The sequence below is a fragment of the Bubalus bubalis genome, chromosome 1 (genome assembly GCF_019923935.1).
Source record: "Bubalus bubalis isolate 160015118507 breed Murrah chromosome 1, NDDB_SH_1, whole genome shotgun sequence".
Classification (NCBI taxonomy): domain Eukaryota; kingdom Metazoa; phylum Chordata; class Mammalia; order Artiodactyla; family Bovidae; genus Bubalus; species Bubalus bubalis.
In genome coordinates, this window is record NC_059157.1 from 121340303 (window position 1) to 121360339 (window position 20037).

At 39.2% G+C, this 20037-nt stretch overlaps 1 protein-coding gene across 4 annotated transcripts in view; it reads right to left on the reverse strand.

Moving 5' to 3' along the window:
- The window catches only part of CCDC50 (coiled-coil domain containing 50), an 87246-nt gene that overhangs the window by 14425 nt on the left and 52784 nt on the right, over positions 1 to 20037 (reverse strand). For 3 of the 4 annotated variants that reach the window (XM_006050271.4, XM_006050270.4, XM_044943569.1), the window contains exons 6-9: positions 14920 to 15444; positions 6669 to 6784; positions 1149 to 1193; positions 959 to 1063 (exon numbers count right to left, since the gene is read on the reverse strand). In XM_006050271.4, coding sequence (XP_006050333.2) covers positions 959 to 1063; positions 1149 to 1193; positions 6669 to 6784; positions 14920 to 15444 — 791 coding nt within the window. The remainder of the gene's footprint in view (positions 1 to 958; positions 1064 to 1148; positions 1194 to 6668; positions 6785 to 14919; positions 15445 to 20037) is intronic. The other variant, XM_006050272.4, reaches the window with a different exon arrangement.

Genomic DNA, 20037 nt, shown 5'->3' on the forward strand with positions numbered 1-20037 from the left:
ACTGTGACAGGACCAGCGGCCCAAGGGAGGATTTTGTTTGAGAGAGGGAGGGAAGTGCGGAGGAGAAGAACGGAGCACAACCTCAACCATATTGTGGAGACACACCTGGTTACATCCTTCCAGCCCAGTACAGACTGCCTCCCTAAAAGCCTATACAGTATAAATCATCACTCCAGCTCCTTTTGTTTTTCCATTATGCATTTTTCAGCCAGCTTGACCTCACATTTGTTAGCTATCTATAGTCTGTCTTCTTCCCAACATTATACATTATTCTGAGGAAAATCTATCTTTGTCTCTCCCTGTAAGGCCAGAGTGGTGCTTTGCACACAGAAACTAATGAGTAAGATCTGTTCAACTAAACTTGCAGTCACCACATATAATAATTAGACTATTTCAGAATGAACAGCAGTCACTATTTTGTCTCTACTATTTCTGTTTAACGAGAAGAAGGTAACAATTGAAGCTCATGGTAGATAGTTTCATAAGCAATGATGGCTGGTGATAAGAATGGCTGTCCATCTGCCATGGATCAAGTGATGCCAGAGGCAAGAGAGACAGCTGGCATAGGATCAAGAAGGAAGGACAATATAAGCAAACAGAAAAGTCCAAAGAAGAGGGAAAGGCCCCTGTGGAAATTTAAGAGCAATTGGAAAACACTGTATTTTCCTAGAAGGCAAGCAGAGTAAAAAACTATGTCTGCTTGTGGCCATAGGCACCTACCTCTCAGTAGGTCTTAAAATGAAGGAAATGAGTTTTTAACCTCATAAGTAACTTCTTTACATAGTTACTTTCAAGAATTCAATATGATTTTTCATGGTGAAACAACTCTTATAAGTCAGATTCACATACAAGAGACAGATAATTTATATGCCCTAAATATATCTGTGAGCTTACCCTAAAAGAGGACTCCCCATTATAGTTTTACCTGTATTTCTCTTTAAAAACAAACAGACTCTACCTTCCACTCAGGGTCATGCTTTCTTTTGTCCAAAGATGATTTCTCCCGCTCCTTGGCTTTCTTGTAAGCTTTCTTTTCTTCAGCCATTAGAAGTCTAGCAATTTCCTAAACAAAAATTGCAAAGCTGTAAGTAGAAAATTACTGGGATATTTCCAAAGAATAATGGCTAAACAAATTAACATGAACGCACCTCATCCTGAGCAACCTGAGCTGCTCTTAAGTCCACCTGGGTAGCCTATGGTACAGAAAATACAAAAAAAGTATAATTTAACTGGAATCTAGTTGGCCACTGGAAAGAAAAAAAGCTTACATTAAAAAAAAAACCCACTGGTATTTGAAACTAATTGTGATCAACATCCCTGAAGACGACAATCAGTTTGTATAGTTTCATTAGCCAGTTCAGTTCAGTCAGAGTCTGTTGCACAGAAGGATTTCCTCATTTTCATAGCTGAACAGTATTCCATTATACATATATATATATATATATATATATATATATATATATATATTTTGTCCACTACAAGCTGGAACATGCCAAGATTGTTGCCGATGACTGAACAAATAGGGCATGCGCCATCTGCCTCTGTAAAGACTAATCCTGCGCTGTGGCAGCTGCTGACCTTCAACACAACCTGAGGGAGTTCAGGGTAAAGTAAGGCACTCTGTGCTCCAGACAATCTGGTGGGACAGGTCTTTCAGTTCAGTTCATCTGCATATCTGAGGATATTGATATTGCTCCCAGCAATAATTAGCCAGAATAGGGTCTACTTTTACCAAATTATACAGTGCGTAATAAAGAGGAGAGTGAAAAAGTTGGCTTAGAGCTCAACATTCAGAAAACAAAGACCATGGCATCCAGTCCCATCACTTCATGGCAAATAGATGGAGAAACAGTACAAACAGTGGCAGACTTTATTTTTTGGGGCTCCAAAATCACTACAGATGGTAAATGCAGCCATGAAATTAAAAGACGCTTACTCGTTGGAAGAAAAGTTATGACCAACCACAGTTCAGTTCAGTCGCTCAGTCGTGTCCGACTCTTTGTGATCCCATGAATAGCAGCACGCCAGGCCTCCCTGTCCATCATCATCTCCTGGAGTTCACTCAAACTCATGTCCATCGAGTCGGTGATGCCATCCAGCCATCTCATCCTCTGTCGTCCCCTTCGCCTCCTGCCCCCAGTCCCTCCCAGCATCAGAGTCTTTTCCAATGAGTCAACTCTTCGCATGAGGTGGCCAAAGTACTGGAGTTTCAGCTTTTGCATCATTCCTTCCAAAGAAGACCCAGGGCTGATCTCCTTTAGAATAGACTGGTTGGATCTCCTTGCAGTCCAAGGGACTCTCAAGAGTCTTCTCCAACATCACAGTTCAAAAGCATCAATTCTTCGGTGCTCAGCTTTCTTCACAGTCCAACTCTCGCATCCATACATGACTACTGGAAAAACCGTCGACTTGAATAGATGGACCTTTGTCGGCAAAGTAATGTCTCTGCTTTTCAATATGCTATCTAGGTTGGTCATAACTTTTCTTCCAAGGAGTAAGCGCCTTTTAATTTCATGGCTGCAGTCACCATCTGCAGTGATTTTGGAGCCCAAAATGATCAAGTCTAACACTGTTTCCACTGTTTCCCCATCTATTTGCCATGAAGTGATGGGACCAGATGCGATGATCTTCGTTTTCTGAATGTTGAGCTTTAAGCCAACTTTTTCACTCTCCTCTTTAACTTTCATCAAGTGGCTTTTTAGTCCCTCTTCACTTTCTGCCATAAGGGTGGTGTCATCTGCATACCTAAGGTTATTGATATTTCTCCCAGCACCTTGATTCCAGCTTGGGCTTCTTCCAGCCCACAGTTTCTCATGATGTACTCTGCATATAAGTTAAATAAGCAGAGTAACAATATACAGCCTTGATGTACTCCTTTTCCTATTTGGAACCAGTCTGTTGTTCTATGTCCAGTTCTAACTGTTGTGGCCTGACCTGCATAGGTTTCTCAAGAGTCAGGTCAGGTGGTCTAGTATTCCTATCTCTTTCACAATTTTACACAGTTTACTGTGATCCACACAGTCAAAGGCTTAGACATAGTCAATAAAGCAGAAATAGATGTTTTCCTAGAACTCTCTTGCTTTTTTGATGATCCAGCAGATGTTGGCAATTTGCTCTCTGGTTCCTCTGCCTTTTCTAAAACCAGCTTGAACATCTGGAAGTTCATGGTTCACGTATTGCTGAAGCCTGGCTTGGAGATTTTTGAACATTACTTTACTAGTGTGTGAGATGAGTGCAATTGTGCAGTAGTTTGAGCATTCTTTGGCATTGCCTTCTTTGGGATTGGAATGAAAACTAACCTTTTCCAGTCCTGTGGCCACTGCTGAGGTTTCCAAATTTGCTGGCATATTGAGTGTAGCACTTTCACAGCATTATCTTTCAGGATTTGAAATAGTTCAACTGGAATTCCATCACCTCCACTAGCTTTGTTCGTAGTGATGCTTTCTAAGGCCCACTTGACTTCACATTCCAGGATGTCTGGCTCTAGGTGAGTGATCACACTATCGTGATTAGCTGGGTCATGAAGATCTTTTTTGTACAGTTCTTTGTATTCTTGCCATCTCCTCTTAATATCTTCTGCTTCTGTTAGGTCTATACCATTTCTGTCCTTTATTGAGCCCATCTTTGCATGAAATGTTCCCTTCGTATCTCTAATTACATGACCAAGCTAGACAGCATATTAAAAAACAGAGACATTACTTTGCCAACAAAGGTCCGTCTAGTCAAGGCTATGGTTTTTCCAGTAGTCATGTATGGATGCGAAAGTTGGACTGTGAAGAAAGCTGAGCGCCAAACAATTGATGCTTTTGAACTGTGATGTTGGAGAAGACTCTTGAGAGTCCCTTGGACTACAAGGAGTTCCAACAAGTCCACCCTAAAGGAAATCAGTCTGAATATTCATTGGAAGGACTGATGTTGAAGCTGAAACTCCAATACTTTGGCCACCTGATGTGAAGAGCTGACTCATTTGAAAAGACCCTGATGATTAATTATATTCTTTGCAGCCAAAGAAGGAGAAGCTCTATACATTCAGCAAAAACAAGACCAGGAGCTGAATGTGGCTCAGATCATGAACTCCTTATTGCCAAATTCTGAATTAAATTGAAAAAAGTGAGGAAAACCACTAGGCCATTCAGCTATGACCTAAATCAAATCCCTTATGATTATACAGTGGAAGTGAGAAATAGATTTAAGGGACTAAATCTGATAGATGCTGCGGCTAAGTTGCTTCAGTCATGTCCAACTCTGTGCGACCCCATAGAGGACAGCCCACCAGGCTCTGCCATCCCTGAAATTCTCCAGGCATGAACACTAGCATGGGTTGCCATTTCTTTTTCCAATGCATGAATGTGAAAAGTGAAAGTGAAGTCGCTCAGTCGTATCCGACTCTTAGCGAGCCCATGGACTGCAGCCTACCAGGTTCATCTGTCCATGGGATTTTCCAGGCAAGACTACTGGAGTGGGTTGCCATTGCCATCTCTGAAAGATTTGATAGACAGAGTACCTGATAAACTATGGACGGAGGTTCGTGACACTGTACAGGACACAGGGATCAAGACCATCCCCAAGAAAAAGAAATGCAAAAAAGCAAAATGGCTGTCTGAGGAGGCCTTACAAATAGCTGTGAAAAGAAGGGAAGTGAAAAGCAAAGGAGAAAAGGAAAGAAATACCCATTTGAATGCAGAGTTCCAAAGAATAGCAAGGAGAGATAAGAAAGCATTCCTCAGTGATCAGTGTAAAGTTATAGAGGAAAACAATAGAATGGGAAAGACTAGAGATCTCTTCAGGAAAATTAGAGATTCCAAGGGAACACTTCATGCAAAGATGGGCTCAATAAAGTACAGAAATGGTAGGGAACTAAAAGAAGCAGAAGATACTAAGAAGAGGTGGCAAGAATACACAGAAGAACTGTACAAAAAAGATCTTCATGACCCAGTTAATCACGATGGGGTGATCACTCACGTAGAGCCAGACATCCTGGAATGTGAAGTCAAGTGGGCCTTAGAAAGCATTACTACAAACAAAGCTAGTGGAGGTGATGGAATTCCAGTTGAGCTATTTCAAATCCTAAAAGATGATGCTGTGAAAGTGCTACACTCAATATGCCAGCAAATTTGGAAAACTCAGCAGTGGCCACAGGACTGGAAAAGGTCAGTTTTCATTCCAATCCCAAAGAAGGCAATGCCAAAGAATGCTCAAACTACTGCATAACTGCACTCATCTCACACACTAGTAAAGTAATGTTCACAATTCTCCAAGCCAGGCTTCAGCAATACGTGAACCATGAACTTCCAGATGTTCAAGCTGGTTTTAGAAAAGGCAGAGGAACCAGAGAGCAAATTGCCAACATCTGCTGGATCATCAAAAAAGCAAGGGAGTTCCAGAAAAACATCTATTTCTGCTTTATTGACTATGTCCAAGCCTTTGACTGTGTGGATAACAATAAACTGTGTAAAATTGTGAAAGAGATGGGAATACCAGACCACCTGACCTGACTCTTGAGAAACCTATGCAGGTCAGGCCACAACAGTTAGAACTGGACATAGAACAACAGACTGGTTCCAAATAGGAAAAGGAGTACGTCAAAGCTGTATATTGTCACCCTGCTTATTTAACTTATATGCAGAGTACATCATGAGAAATGCTGGGCTGGAGGAAGCACAAGCTGGAATCAAAATGCTGGGAGAAATATCAATAACCTTAGGTATGCAGATGACACCACCCTTATGGCAGAAAGTGAAGAGGAACTAAAAAGCCTCTTGATGAAAGTTAAAGAGGAGAGTGAAAAAGTTGGCTTAAAGCTCAACTTTCAGAAAACTAAGATCATGACATCCGGTCCCATCACTTCATGGCAAATAGATGGGGAAACAGTGGAAACAGTGTCAGCCTTTTTCATTTTGGGCTCAAAATCACTGCAGATGGCGACTGCAGCCATGAAATTAAAAGATGCTTACTCCTTGGAAGGAAAGTTATGACCAACCTAGACAGCATATTAAAAAGCAGAGACATCCCTTTGCTAGCAAAGGTGTGTCTAGTCAAAACTATGGTCTTTCCAGTAGTCATGTGTGGATGTGAAATTTGGGTTATAAAGAAAGCTGAGCACTGAAGAACTGATGCTTTTGAACTGTGGTGTTGGAGAAGACTTTTGAGAGTCCCTTGGACTGCAAGGAGATCCAACCAGTCCATCCTAAAGGAAATCAGTCCTGAATATTCATTGGAAGGACTGATGTTGAAGCTGAAATTCCAATACTTTGCCCACCTGAAGTGAAGAACTGACTCATGTGAAACGACCCTGATGCTGGGAAAGATTGAAGGTGGGAGGGGAAGAGGACGACAGAGGATAAGATTGTTGGATGGCATCGCCAATTAAATTGACATGAGTTTGAGTAAGCTCTGGGAATTGGTGATAGACAGGGAGGCCTGGCGTGCTGCAGTCTACGGGGTCACAAAGAGTCAGACATGACTGAGCAACTGGACTGAACTGAACTGAATGCTTACTCAATGAATTAAACTGGACACTTTATTCCTGTTTTGCTTTTTGCATCCATAAAAAAAGGTATCAGTTTCTCAACAGAAAGGACTAAAACACCTATTATATAAATGCCAAGGTTGATTTAATTCACAAAAAAACCTGATTCACCTAAAATCTTGTGTTAAATTCTGCTCACCAAAATTTCTTCTTCTTGAAGTTTTCTGGCAATTTCAGCATCATACCATTCCTGATCTCTGTGGGTCACTCGTGATGGAGTAGAAACTGCTTCTTTCATCACTCTGGGCTTCATTCCTAGAAAAAAGTCAAGGTTATTGAGTAATTTTATGAGAAGTGGCAACATTTAAGAAAAAGAAGTTTGTCTTCAGTATCTAACTGTGACAATACTGCATCAACTCTAAAATTCAGTGTAGGGTGTGATGGAAATGACTGTTTCCCTTAGGCATGGGAGAGGAGATACAGGTAATCCATACATTTAAACACAGTTACCCACCCAAACCTGCCTGGTAAAAACTGCCTCTCAGTTTCTCCAACAGAAGTAAACCATACAAAGAACTGTAAGTGAAGGTTTTGTAAAACAGGAAGTGAAAAAAGATTAAGTCCCTGAAATAAAAAGAATTTAGAGAAAAGAAAGTTAGTTGGAATTCTGAAGAGACTAAGTTGTCAAGGCTGGAGGAGCTGAGAGGCTTTGCATTTTTCTGCCTCAGCCTTGCACACCTTACTTCAGAGGGAATAGAAACAGCATCGCCTGGAAGTTCTGTGGCAGTGCCTACTAACCAACCAGTGGCCGTGACCTGGGTTTTGCTCTGATGGTCTCCAAATTCACTTGCTTTAGATCTCTCTCAGTGCTCTGATCAGTTTAATGTTCTTAAATTTTAAGGAGGATATAACTTAAGTGAAATGTCAGGGAGAACAATGACCTTGAGAGTTTTATTTGCTCTGAGAAGAAAGGAACATGGAGACTAGTAGGGATCTTGGACTTTTTACTTTGAAATGTTATGTGTGTTAGTCACTCGGTTGTGTCCAACTCTTTGTGACCCCATGGACTGTAGCCCAACAGGCTCCTCTGTCTAGGAGATTCTCCAGTCAAGAGTACTGGTAAGTAGGTTGCTATTCCCTTCTCTAGGGGGTCTTCCCTGACCCAGGGATCAAATCCAAGTCTCCTACATGAAAGAATCATAAAGAATCATTGCAGGCAGATTCTTTACCATCTGAGCCACTAGGGCAGCATATATTCCTTTTATAACTCTTAGGTGGTGAATGCTAATGGTTATTCCAAAATTGTGTGTATTGCCCTCTTGTTATCCTTTATAAATTACAATTTTTCAACAATGTATTCAACAATATATTATTTTCAAAAATAATAAAAATGTTTTATGCAGTGAACAAGATTAACCATCTGGAACAGTGACCTTCAGTAACTGTGTCACTGAAGGGAGGAAAAGTAATTTACTCCTAGTTGCCTATTTCTTTATATTAGTGGTTCTCAATCATGTCTATACATCAGAATCACTTGGAATACTTTAAATACACGTGAACATTTTTAACCCAAACCCCTGAGATTCTAATACATGTAGCGTGGGTGAGATCTGGCTTTTGTTCAGTTCAGTTCAGTTGCTCAGTCGTGTCCGACTCTTTGAGACCCCATGAATTGCAGCACACCTGGCCTCCCTGTCCATCAGCAACTCCCAGAGTTCACCCAAACTCATGTGCATCGAGTCGGTGATGCCATCCAGCCATCTCATCCTCTGTCATCACTTTCTCCTCCTGCCCCCAATCCCTCCCAGCATCAGGGTCTTTTCCAATGAGTCAACTCCTCGCATGAGGTGGCCAAAGTATTGGAGTTTCAGCCTCAGCATCAGTCCTTCCAATGAACACCCAGACTGGTCTCCTTTAGGATGGACTGGTTGTATCACCTCTGAAACTACTAGTATATTATGTCCATCAAATTAACTGTACATGAACATAATTTTTATCAAAATGCCTTACTTCATGATTCACTTGCTTTAAATAAAAGAGGAAAACGTAAAGGAAAAAAATACAACTAAATTCTGGGCAAATGAAGAGTTTACTTATCTGATGCAGCCTCTTATAGAGCTTTAAATCCAGCACTGTGGTAAAACCAAAAGCCACAGGCTCATCTGCCTTACCACAAGTGAAGACTAGTGAACCTGAGTTTCTTAGGTTAGGCTTGATTAGCACCAGCTAACACAAAATATGGAACCTACTTCAACTTCACATCATCTTTAGAGCTTCCAGATCTTATGCTGGCTGGGCTAGTTTTAATGCAGATTTCCAAGTTGTTTGGGACAATCAGGAAACAGTGGCATACTCACTCCCAAGAGTAGATAAACCTTGAGTTATGATTAGCTTGGTCCTAACTAAAAGGGAAGATTTTAGGGAAAAATAAATAGAATTAGATAAGCACTGGGAAAAGTCAATGGACAAGATGGATTTCTGTACCATATGCCCATCTACAGAGCCCCCTGGTGTCTCAGACGGTAAAGAATCTGCCTGCAACTCAGGAGACTTAGGTTTGATCCCTGGGTAGGGAAGATCCCCTGGAGAAAAGCATGGCAATCCACTCCAGTATTCTTGACTGGGGAATTCCACAGACAGAGGAGACTGGTGGGCCACAATCTATGAGGTCGCAAAGAGTCGGATACTACTGAGTGACTAACAATTTCACTTCATGCCCATCTACAGGGAAATGACACTTCCACGAGCAGTCCAAAGCCTAGTTGAGGACAACAGGGGAGATCACACCCTGTTCCTTCAAGTAAGCCATCTGGTGAAGAAATACAGTGGAAATGCACTCAGATTTCGAGAACTAAACTTTCTCTATGGCTGTGCCTCCTACTCTATACCACACAATTAACTAAGAAAATATTTTGCTTTACTATCACTCAAGGATGTTTGGAAGGCATTCAAATGCAATGGTAAAACGAAGAGTTTTAATTGATTTGAAAGGGTATTAAGTTCATGATTTCTTGGCAGCTAAAAAGAGAATGACACATGGGAATTCTGTGGGGGTCCAGTAGGTAGAACACCGAGCTTTCACTGCTGAGGGTGTGGGTTCAATCCCTGCTTGGGGAACTAAGACCCTGCAAGTTGTGCAGCCAAAAAAAAAAAAAAAAGAGAGAGAATGACACACAGATCAATGGAGCAAAACAGAGAACCTAGATGCATATATGGTCAATTAATTTATGGCAAAGAAGACAAGAATACACAATGGAGAAAGGACAGTCTCTTCAGTAAATACCGCTACGAAACCTGGACAGCCATATTCAAAAGAATGAAACTTGACCATCTACCTACACCATACACAAAAATTAACTCAAAATGGATTAAATACTTGAATATAAGACCCAAAACAATAAAACTCCTAGATGAAAACACAGGCAGTAAGCTTCTTGACGTTTGTCTTAGAGATGATTTTTTGGATTCAACACCAAAATCAAATGAAACAAAAGTAAAAAGAGCAGGTGGGACTACATCCAACTAAAAAACTTCTTCATAGCAAAGGAAGCTCAACAAAACAAAAAGGCATGGGAGAAAAAAAGAATGGGAGAAAATATTCACTAATCACATATTTATAAGGGGTTAACACCCAAAATGTATAAATAACTCACACAACTCATACAATAACTCAATAGCAAAAACACAATCTGATTAAAAATTAGGCAGAGGATCTGAACAGACATTTTTTCAAAGGAGACATACAGATGGCCAGCAGGTACGAAAAGGTGCTGAACATCACTGATCATCAGGGAAATGCAAATCAAAGCCACAATGAGGTATCATATGGCACACCTTTAGAATAACTATTATCAAAAAGACAAGAAGCAACAAGTGTTGGCAAGGATGTGAAGAAAAGAAAACCCTTGTGCACTGTTGGTGAGAATGTAAATTGGTGTAGCACTATGAAACACAGTATAAAAGTCTCAAAAAAATTTTTTTTTAAAAATTAGAACCGCCATACAATCCAGTAATTCTACTTTTGGAATTTATCTGAAGGAAATGAAAATACAAACTCAAAGATATGTACACCCTGTGTTCACTGTATTATTATTTACAATAGCCAAGACATGAAACAACCTAAGTGCCTATTGATGGATAAATGATAAAGAAAATGTGAGATTTATACACACACATACACACACAGAGGAACATTATTCAGCCATTAAAAAGAATTAAATCTTGCCATTTACAAACACAGGAATGGACCCTGAAGGCATCTTGGTAGGTAAGGTAAGAAAGAGAAAGGTTCAGTTCAGTCGCTCAGTTGTGTCTGACTCTTTACAACCCCACGGACTGCACTGTGCTTCCCCGTCCATCACCAACTCCTGGAGCTTACTCAAACTCATGTCCATTGAGACGATGATGCCATCCAACCATCTCATCCTCTGTTATCCCCTTCTCCTCCCACCTTCAATATTTCCCAGCATCAGGGTCTTTTCAAATGAGTCAGTTCTTCGCATCAGGTGACCAAAGTATTGGAGTTTCAGCTTCAGCATCAATCCTTTCAATATTCAGGACTGATTTCCTTTAGGATGGACTGGTTGGATCTCCTTGCAGTCTAAGAGACTCTCAAGAATCTTCTCAGACACCACAGTTCAAAAGCATCAATTCTTTGGCCCTCAGCTTTCTTTATAGTCCAACTCTCATGGAAAAACAGACTGGTTCCAAATACATCAAGGCTGTATATTGTCACCCTGCTTATTTAACTTATATGCAGAATACATCATGAGAAATGCTGGACTGGATAAGCACAAGCTGGAATCAAGATTTCCAGGAGAAATATCGATAACCTCAGATATGCAGATGACACCACCCATATGGCAGAAAGTGAAGAAGAAATAGAGAGTCTCTCGATTACAGTGAAAAAGGACAGTGAAAATGTTGGCTTAAAACTCAACATCTGATCAAATTAAGATCATGGCCTCTGGTCCCATCACTTCATGGCAAATAGATGGGGAAACAATGGGAACAGTGACAGACTTTCTTTTCTTGGGGCTCCAAAATCACTGCAGTTGGTGACTTCAGCCATGAAATTAAAAGACGCTTGGTCCTTGGAAGAAAAGTTATGACCAACTTAGACAGCATATGAAAAAGCAGACATCACTTTGCCAACAAAGGTGCGTGTGGTCAAAGCTTTGGTTTTTCCAGTAGTCACGTATGGATGTGAGAGTTGGACTATAAAGAGAAAGGTAAATAATACATAATTTCACTTATACGTGGAATCTAAAACAAAACAACAAAACCAAAAATCTTGAGCCCAAAGATACAGAGAACAGATTTGTGATTGTCAGAGGAGGGACTGGAGGATGGGCAAAATGGGTACAGAAAGTCATAAAATACAAACTTCCGGTTATAAAATAAATAAGTCATGGGGATATAATGTACAGTATGGAGACTGTATTATACTGTACATCTAAAGGTTGCTAAGAGAATACATCTTTAAAGTTCTTATCACAAGAAAAAAATTGTAATTAAGTATGGGGATGATGTTAACTAGACTTATTCTGGTGATCGTTTTGCAATAAATACAAATATACACTTGAAATTATATGTTATATGTCAACTATACCCCAATAAAAATAAATAGTTAAATTTTGAGGTAATTTCTCCCTAGGTTAAATATTTAGAGGGAGAGAGAAAAGTTTATTTGAACTCTTTGTTTGGAACTTGTAGATCTCATTAAGTAGAAAATTTCTACAGCCTGGAATACTAGACTTCTAGACTGACAAGACTGCTGACTAATCGCAGTATATTTCATACCAAAGGTGAAAAGAGCTTTTCTAAGTACCTAAGAAGGAATTCCAGATAGTACACTGCAAGCCTGTCATTACGGAAAATAGAGATGCTTCAAAATGTTATTAAATACAGTTAATTCAAAGAAATTAAGAAAATGGCGGTCTTCATTTTGGTAACCTAAACATAATCTGGAAACCAGATTTCAAAAAACCAGGTAAGCCATATTTTCAACAGTTCCACAATCACTTTTTAATTAAATTCTTGCTTATCTTTTTCTGTTTAACATTCTCCAGTTTGAGAAAACAAGAACTTCCCTCAATAAACAAACAAAGCTTACCTTTAAAGAAATTTTGATAAAATAAAACTGCTAAAAGTACTGGTATTCAAGATAAACTTCTCTCAAACTATGGAATAAGCTAATATGATGACACATGGATCCCGATACCATTCACGCATATTTTGTAAGAAGCCAGTCTTGGGAAATATCATAGAATGGTGTTTAATGGCTCTGAGAGGCTGGAAGTTAAACTGCAGAAAATTAATAAGCTGTTTCAATCTAATAGCCCAATAGCGATGTTACCCTCAAAGGTAATATGGATTTACTGCTCTTTAGAAAATTAGCCAATCATATATTTAATTTAGCAGTTTTATTCTGTGTTCCTTTTCAATGGATTGTACCACAAACCAGCGCTCTTAGAACTAGCTCTCTGTTGTCCTGCTGGTTTTTTCATTATTAGGTTAAACAAAACTTTGGCCTATGCTAACAACTTTAAGAACTTTTACAACAGCAAGAATAGACACCAGTACATAATTATATTTTAATGTAATCTTCTGACCTATTCTAGGGTGGTGGGTGGATCACAAAATCAAATGCCAACAAAGTCTTTGTAGGTGAAATCTGCAAAGTAAGCTGAAAATGAGATGACAGATGCTAGCAGCTATGTTGTTGCCATTTTAGTAACTGCCTAGTCACACTGTTTTTAAAACTCGTATGCTATTAAAATAAAAGGAACAAAACATTTGCCTACAACTCCAGTAGTAGGGTTTGTGAGTCACTGAGTTTCTTTCATATTATTTCCACCCTTTCTGAGTCTGTTTAAAATACCCTTGAGCATACTAAAAAAGCCATAGAGGTTAACCAGCCCTCAGAGCACACTTAGCGGGTCGGAGGCACAAAATCAGAAACACAGAGGTCGATGAAATCAGCCTTCCCCCCTGATACTTTTTGGACTCCAACGTCTTTCTAAATCTGATATAAAGTAACTTACAAAACATACTCCAGGTAGATTTTATCACTTCCTCCTCTATTGCCCCAGAGCTCTTTGTTCACAGTATATTGATTTTGCAATTGCTTGTTTACATATCCACCTTTGTGGCTTGCCTCATGAACTGTTTGAGGCTCAGATCCAAGCATCTACCCCTAAACATAAAGCCTGAGGCAAGATTTGCGGCATATAGATACTTGCTGAACTGGATTTTCATTTTCTTTATCACCAAGTCCTTTAAAAACTTAAAGGACTAACATGCAGGAAGAGATAAAATGATAGGGGGAACCAAAAGAATCAACATGAACCTGCAACCTAGAAACCACTCTCCAAACCAGAAGCAGAGGTTGGCGGGGCAACAGTAAATGGAAGGAAGTAAGAAGAGTCGCCTCCTTGGTATTTTTCCCCCAATAACCCGAGTCTCTGTAAACATTCCATAAGAGCAAAACAAAACCAGGGAGATGAGTACAGTCTAATTGAAAGAGCAGACAGGCAGTGCTACACCTCGTAGTGGTACAGCTATATGGAAAAACATCCCAGTGGCAGTTTCCAGAAAAGCACGGAGAGAACCATTATCGTGTCAGGGACCAACTTCAGAGTAGGGCCTCAGGGATGCCAGAAATGGGAGGCTCATTCACCTCATTTCTAAGTAAGTACCAAGAACTTACCTGACACTGGTGCTTCAGAGCACCAACTGTAGAGCTGAAGCTGGTTAAAGCACAGGAAGGAACTCAAAACAACTGTTTTCAAACTTGAAGAACATAAGAATCACCTCCTGGTAAAACAAGCCCAAGTTGCCAGGCTGTACTCCAGGGATTGATAACACATGTAAGATCCAGAAATCTGCATTTTTAGGAAATAGCCCAGCTGATTCTGATGAAAACAAACTAGAGGCTCACTATTTGAAAACACTATCTTAAGAGACCACCTGTCTCATCTCTCACTTCACAACTGAGAAAGATGAGGTGAAGAAAATCCAGTACTTCCAGCCCTGTAGGTCTTCTTTGGAGGCAAATATTATGAAGGTGGTGTCATTAGACCTTCTGGGTTCATGGAATCAAAACCAGAAACTCAATAGCACTGCTTTAGTATCAGAATCTCTGATGTAAGGTCTTGGCAGATTAAAAATTGTACCTGGGACGAGTACCTCCACTGCAATTGTGGGGCTGGAAGAACCTTGCAAGGAGTGTGTATTCTCTTAGAAAGCAGAAGGGAAAAGGTACAGATATTCTCCTTCTTGAGATTTGAGATTAAGTAAATACCTTTTATAATATCTGGTTGAGGATTTATTTCAAAGCCATAAGCATAAACCAGAGAGAAAGGACATGTCTACGGTGCTTAACAGATACATTTGTTTGTATGTATATACACAGTAGCAGCACTTCCGACCAGGCTGGCCTTCATTACCTGTGTCACGGAGTGGGAGCTGCTCCTCTCTCTCTGAGAAGGGAGGAGTCCGGGGCCTGCGATTCCTCTCTCTGTGCTCACCTTGCCCATGGTCCCACCTATAAACGGCTTCCTTGCAGGGAAGCCCCGCTTTCTGTGAGGTTTTGGGAGAGAGCTGGTCTTGCTGTCTGAGCTGTTTTTCCCACTTCCGAGTTCGATGGCTAGAGTGAGCATCCCAGTCATCCGATTCAGTGCTCAGAAGCACCTCACCGCTGATCTTGGGGAGGGGAGGTCTCCGGAGCCTCTCGTGGCCACAGAGTTTTCTTTCAGGCTCAGTGTTACCTTGAGGATCGTCCCTCACTTGACCCGAGCTAGAAGATGACGGAGGTTTCTCTGACGAACAATGCTCTTCCGGTTCTCCCAAGTTCTCCTGTGGATGTCTGGGTCTCTCCCTCCTGTGCTTCACAGTCTTTTCCTCATGTTGGAGTCTACAAGGCCTTGAGCTTCCTGAACCCAACTCCCTTGCCCTCCTTGACCGTGGCTGGTCTGAGCGGAGGTGGAGGAACGTGAAAAACAGAAATGCAGGTTAACTTAATGATTCAGTAGGAACTCACTACAGGATGGAGACAGGCCTCAAGCTTAATATATTTTAAAGTGAAGAAGACCATTTTTTCAGTTTAACAAACTGAAACGAATGGATGAGTGTTTGCCAGAATGGTCCGTGCATACATGAAGGATTCTAGGTACATAGCCAAAAAGGTAATAAAACTAAAATGAAATTAAATGAAATAAGTTAAATCTGAAAGAAGAGTTTGATCATGATTAGGGAAGGATTAACATAGTAGTTTAATATTTGCCAATAACAAAAATTCCACTCATTAAGTGTTCTTTCCTATTTATCAAATCAATTTGGAACTAGTATATGGTGGGGGAGGGCGGTAAGTGAGAGATGAGGGAATCTTATAAAAATAGAAAAAGAACTATACTTTGTGATTCCAGTCAGAGACTTTCAAATATTCTTATTGGAAATAACAATAAATTTAGATCAGAATATTGCTAGTTTCTACTTGGTCCAGACAGATGATCCACAGATTTTTTATTCCTCCACCCTCTCCCCTTAGGTGGCCAAAGCAAACATTCCCAGAAAAATTACAGTTCAGTGTGGAAGAAGAGGGAGCAAAGGAGAATTTTATGTGAGTAAATGACCCTGTTATCTTTGGATGACTCTGTTTCAAATCTTACTTGAAGCTGTGCATAGGAAAATAATAAAAAATAGATGTCATAACGGAATACATAAAAAGAAGCCAATTCCTAAACATATTTCAGAAAACTTTATGATACTGTATTCTGTATATAGAAATACAACATGTGCTAAATATACAAGTCCCTAAGTTTAACACAAACTAGAGAAACAGCACATACATGGTGCTTTGTTGTCAGGTCTTTTTTAGGAACCAGCAAACTATGAAAACAAAGGAAATGAATTAACAACGCATATTCCAAGAGCATATTTAACATTTCCAAAGATTTTTACTATAATGGGGAAATAATAAAAAGAAATCCTAACTCCATGGAAAATTGCTAAAACAGCCAAGATTCCCCATTGGAATTAGTGACTTGCTGAACTGCATTTGAAGCAGCTCTTGCAACTGGATGGGATGTAGAAAAAATAAATAACCATACTTTTCCTTAGTTATCAGGGTTTTTTTGTTTGTTTGGTTTGGTTTTGGGCTCTTCGCTTTTGTTAATGTTTGTTATTGTTAATCTAGTGAAGGAATACAGGAAGGGGAGATATGGATATGTCTTAAATGCATCAATGATGCCAAAAAAGCTTGCATTCAAAACTCTAAACGGTTTCTTCTTGAGCTTTCCAGAAGAAAAGAACATTTGCTTCAAAGACGACATCTAAATTAAAACCTGTCTTCTAAAAAGTCTGTAGAGGTATTTATCTTCATAATTTACGATAGAATTTATTTTTTATATAAAGCAAAAGTGAAACAGACAATTACTCTCTGTAATAAAAAAGTATGCTTTACGCTAACTATTATTTTAAATGTATTTTGACAACTGACAAAGAATCTATTTACTACTGCTGTGAATTAACATAATACTGACCAGCTACTTAAAGGATGATCAAAAGGAGGAAACAATGGTTTAGTGTTAATACCAATGTTCCCACAGAAAACTGCAGGAGTGAAGCCTGCCTATAAACCCACACAGAGAAAAGAAAGGTTTTGTTTTTAACATAGACTTGTAAAGTCATGAATGTTTTATTTTTACTTCTTTTAATATGTTAACAGATATTAACAGTTGTACTTTAGGGAAGTGTGTTGCAACAATTAGAACAGGGCTATTACTACATTTTCACAGAGTTGATAGGGAAAAATATTTATTGTGATCACTTGTGATATCTTTAAACCTGAGGCAAAAAAGAAGACATGGATGGAGGAATGTTTGAATCCTTTAAAACCCTGTCCAGTTAAGGATTGAGACGTCTACATTTCTTGAGACCAAGTTATTTGGCAAATATAATTAACTTCCTTACAGGCAATACATACATATATGTATATACGTATACATATATATATGTGTGTGTGTGTATGTGTGTATATATATATATATACACACACACACAAATATATTTGCAAACATTTTGTATTCTTCCATGTTTGTCTTTCAAAATAAAATGATTTTTGTTTGGACAGACCAAATACTATTTAATACACACATTGCATTAAAGTGAAACGTGAAGTCACTCAGTCGTGTCTGACTTTTTGTGACCACAACGACTGTAGCCTACCACGCTCCTCCGTCCATGGGATTTTCCAGGCAAGAGTACTGGAGTGGGGTGCCATTTCCCTCTCCAGAGGATTTTCTCAACCCAGGGATCAAACCTGGGTCTCCCGCATTGTAGGCAGACGCTTTACCATCTTAGCCACCAGGGAAGTCCGCTTTACATTAATATATGTACAAATAATAGTACTTTAGAGTTTAATAAGTCTTCACAAAAATTCTATTGTTTAATCTTTTCAACATCCATGTGAAGGATATATTTTTAGAATCTCCATTTTACAGATGAGAAAAAGGATTACAGTGATTATAGTGGATAACTTCCTTAATATTACAATTTTTCTAAGGAAGAGATGTAACTTGAATCAAGGTCTAATGACTCCAAAGACAATGACTTAAAAAAAAAAATCTCTAATATGCCAGGCATACAGGTGAGGGGCTTTGAAAGAGAAACATGGCTTCATAAATAAAATATACAATTTCAATTGATATAAATCTGACAGGGGTTTTGGATAATTCCAGATTTGTAGAAAATCTATAAATGATTACTTTTTAAAGATTAATTTATTAAAGTTTAAGTAAAATTAAAGCTAAAGCGACCATTTCCATAATGATTCACTGTGATTATTATATAAGACAGACAAAAATTATACTGCACACAAAGGCAGAGAAGTACAAGTCAAGAATATCCCTTATGTGTTGGGAAAGGACCACTGCAAAGAACGTACAGCTGCTTTGTAAATGTCAGCTGGACTACAATGTGGTTTCTGTGGAACTCACCTTGGTCTAACTCAAAGGCATATAAACGAAGATCACATGTTCAGCAATGTATCATCTCCAAGCAACAACACAACTGAAGAGAAGTTCCAACACTATTTTACAGGTACACATTCAGGAGATCCCTAGATCCTATTCCCAATCCCCCCGCCCCAACTCCAGGAAAAGCACATAGAGCATTCTCTGTAACTTTACAAAAGCATTAAATGCAAATTTTTTAAAAAATTTAGGTGTCCCTGAAAATCTACTGAATGTCTACAGAGATAAATCACAATGACAATACTCTGGTCAAAACCATCAGGTTTAAGTCCCAATTCAAGTAAGTGATAGGTTTTAAAAGAGGATTGCTAAAATCAGTACTTTAGTGTACTGATTTACCACCCTAATGTTTCTAGATTTAAGTTTAGAATGGTTATATTTTTATCTGCAACGAACGTGCCTTCTGGCAGAATTACAAAAAAAAACAAAAAAACACTAGATCATATCTCTAAGATTTTAATTAAAGCTGATGAGTAACTCTTTACCTTCTGATCTCTAGTACAGAAAAATACTGGCAATTTTTCTTCTTGAATGATGTATTACATCATTTTATTAAAAAAAACAGGTTAAAGAAAATGGCTATCAAAAAAGAGTTGAGCATTTCGCATGTGGAAGAACACACCAAGCCACAAGTAGAGAATCAATCTGCTTACTAATTGTGTTAAGAGTTGAGCTCTACTCATTTTGAAAGATTTAGAACAATGTGACTGGAAGACTCAACTATAATAATCCTATTATCTACATACACATACTTTTCATTCTACTCACCAAAGAAAAATACCTACTTACGTTTTATGATACTATAGAAAAGCAACTGATAATTAATTTTCAGGGGCCTTGGGGATTACTCATCTTAAAATCTTTATTCTCTAGAAGCTGCCTTTAGATGTTATTTGGTTGGTATTTGGTATCCTAAATATGGTCTCCAACTGAGCTACCACAGAAGCCAAGTTGGTTCAGAGGGTAAAGAATCCGCCTACCATGCGGGAGACCTGGGTTGGATCCCTGGATCGGGAAGATCCCCTGGAGAAGGGCATGGTGACCCACTACAGTATTCTTGCCTGGAGAATCCCCAGGCAATCCCCAGGTGCCTGGCAGGCTACAGTTCATGGGGTCACAAAGAGTCAGATGCAACTGAGTGACTACATACAGCACAGCACATGGTCTCCAAGCTGAACTACAGTTAAATACTGACACTAAAAACTATATGAAATAGCCTTCCTTTGACATGTCATTAAAAAGAACTAAATAATACTTGCAAATACTCATTTCCCAACACACTTTTAAGATAAAGAATCACCATTACCACAAGTGCTACCACCACCACACTGCAGAAGCAGGCACTAGAGAAGGGATGTCTCTCTCAGAAAACTTTCTATATGGTAGAAATAGCAAAGAAAGCATCAAAAGCAAAAACTCAACAGAAAATCATAATATTCAATCTTGTCACCAGCAGGATAATCCATTGGCCTAGGTTTAAAAGATAAGAGGCATGGGAAAAAAGCTTTGGTATCCAGTCATCTATAAATGCTG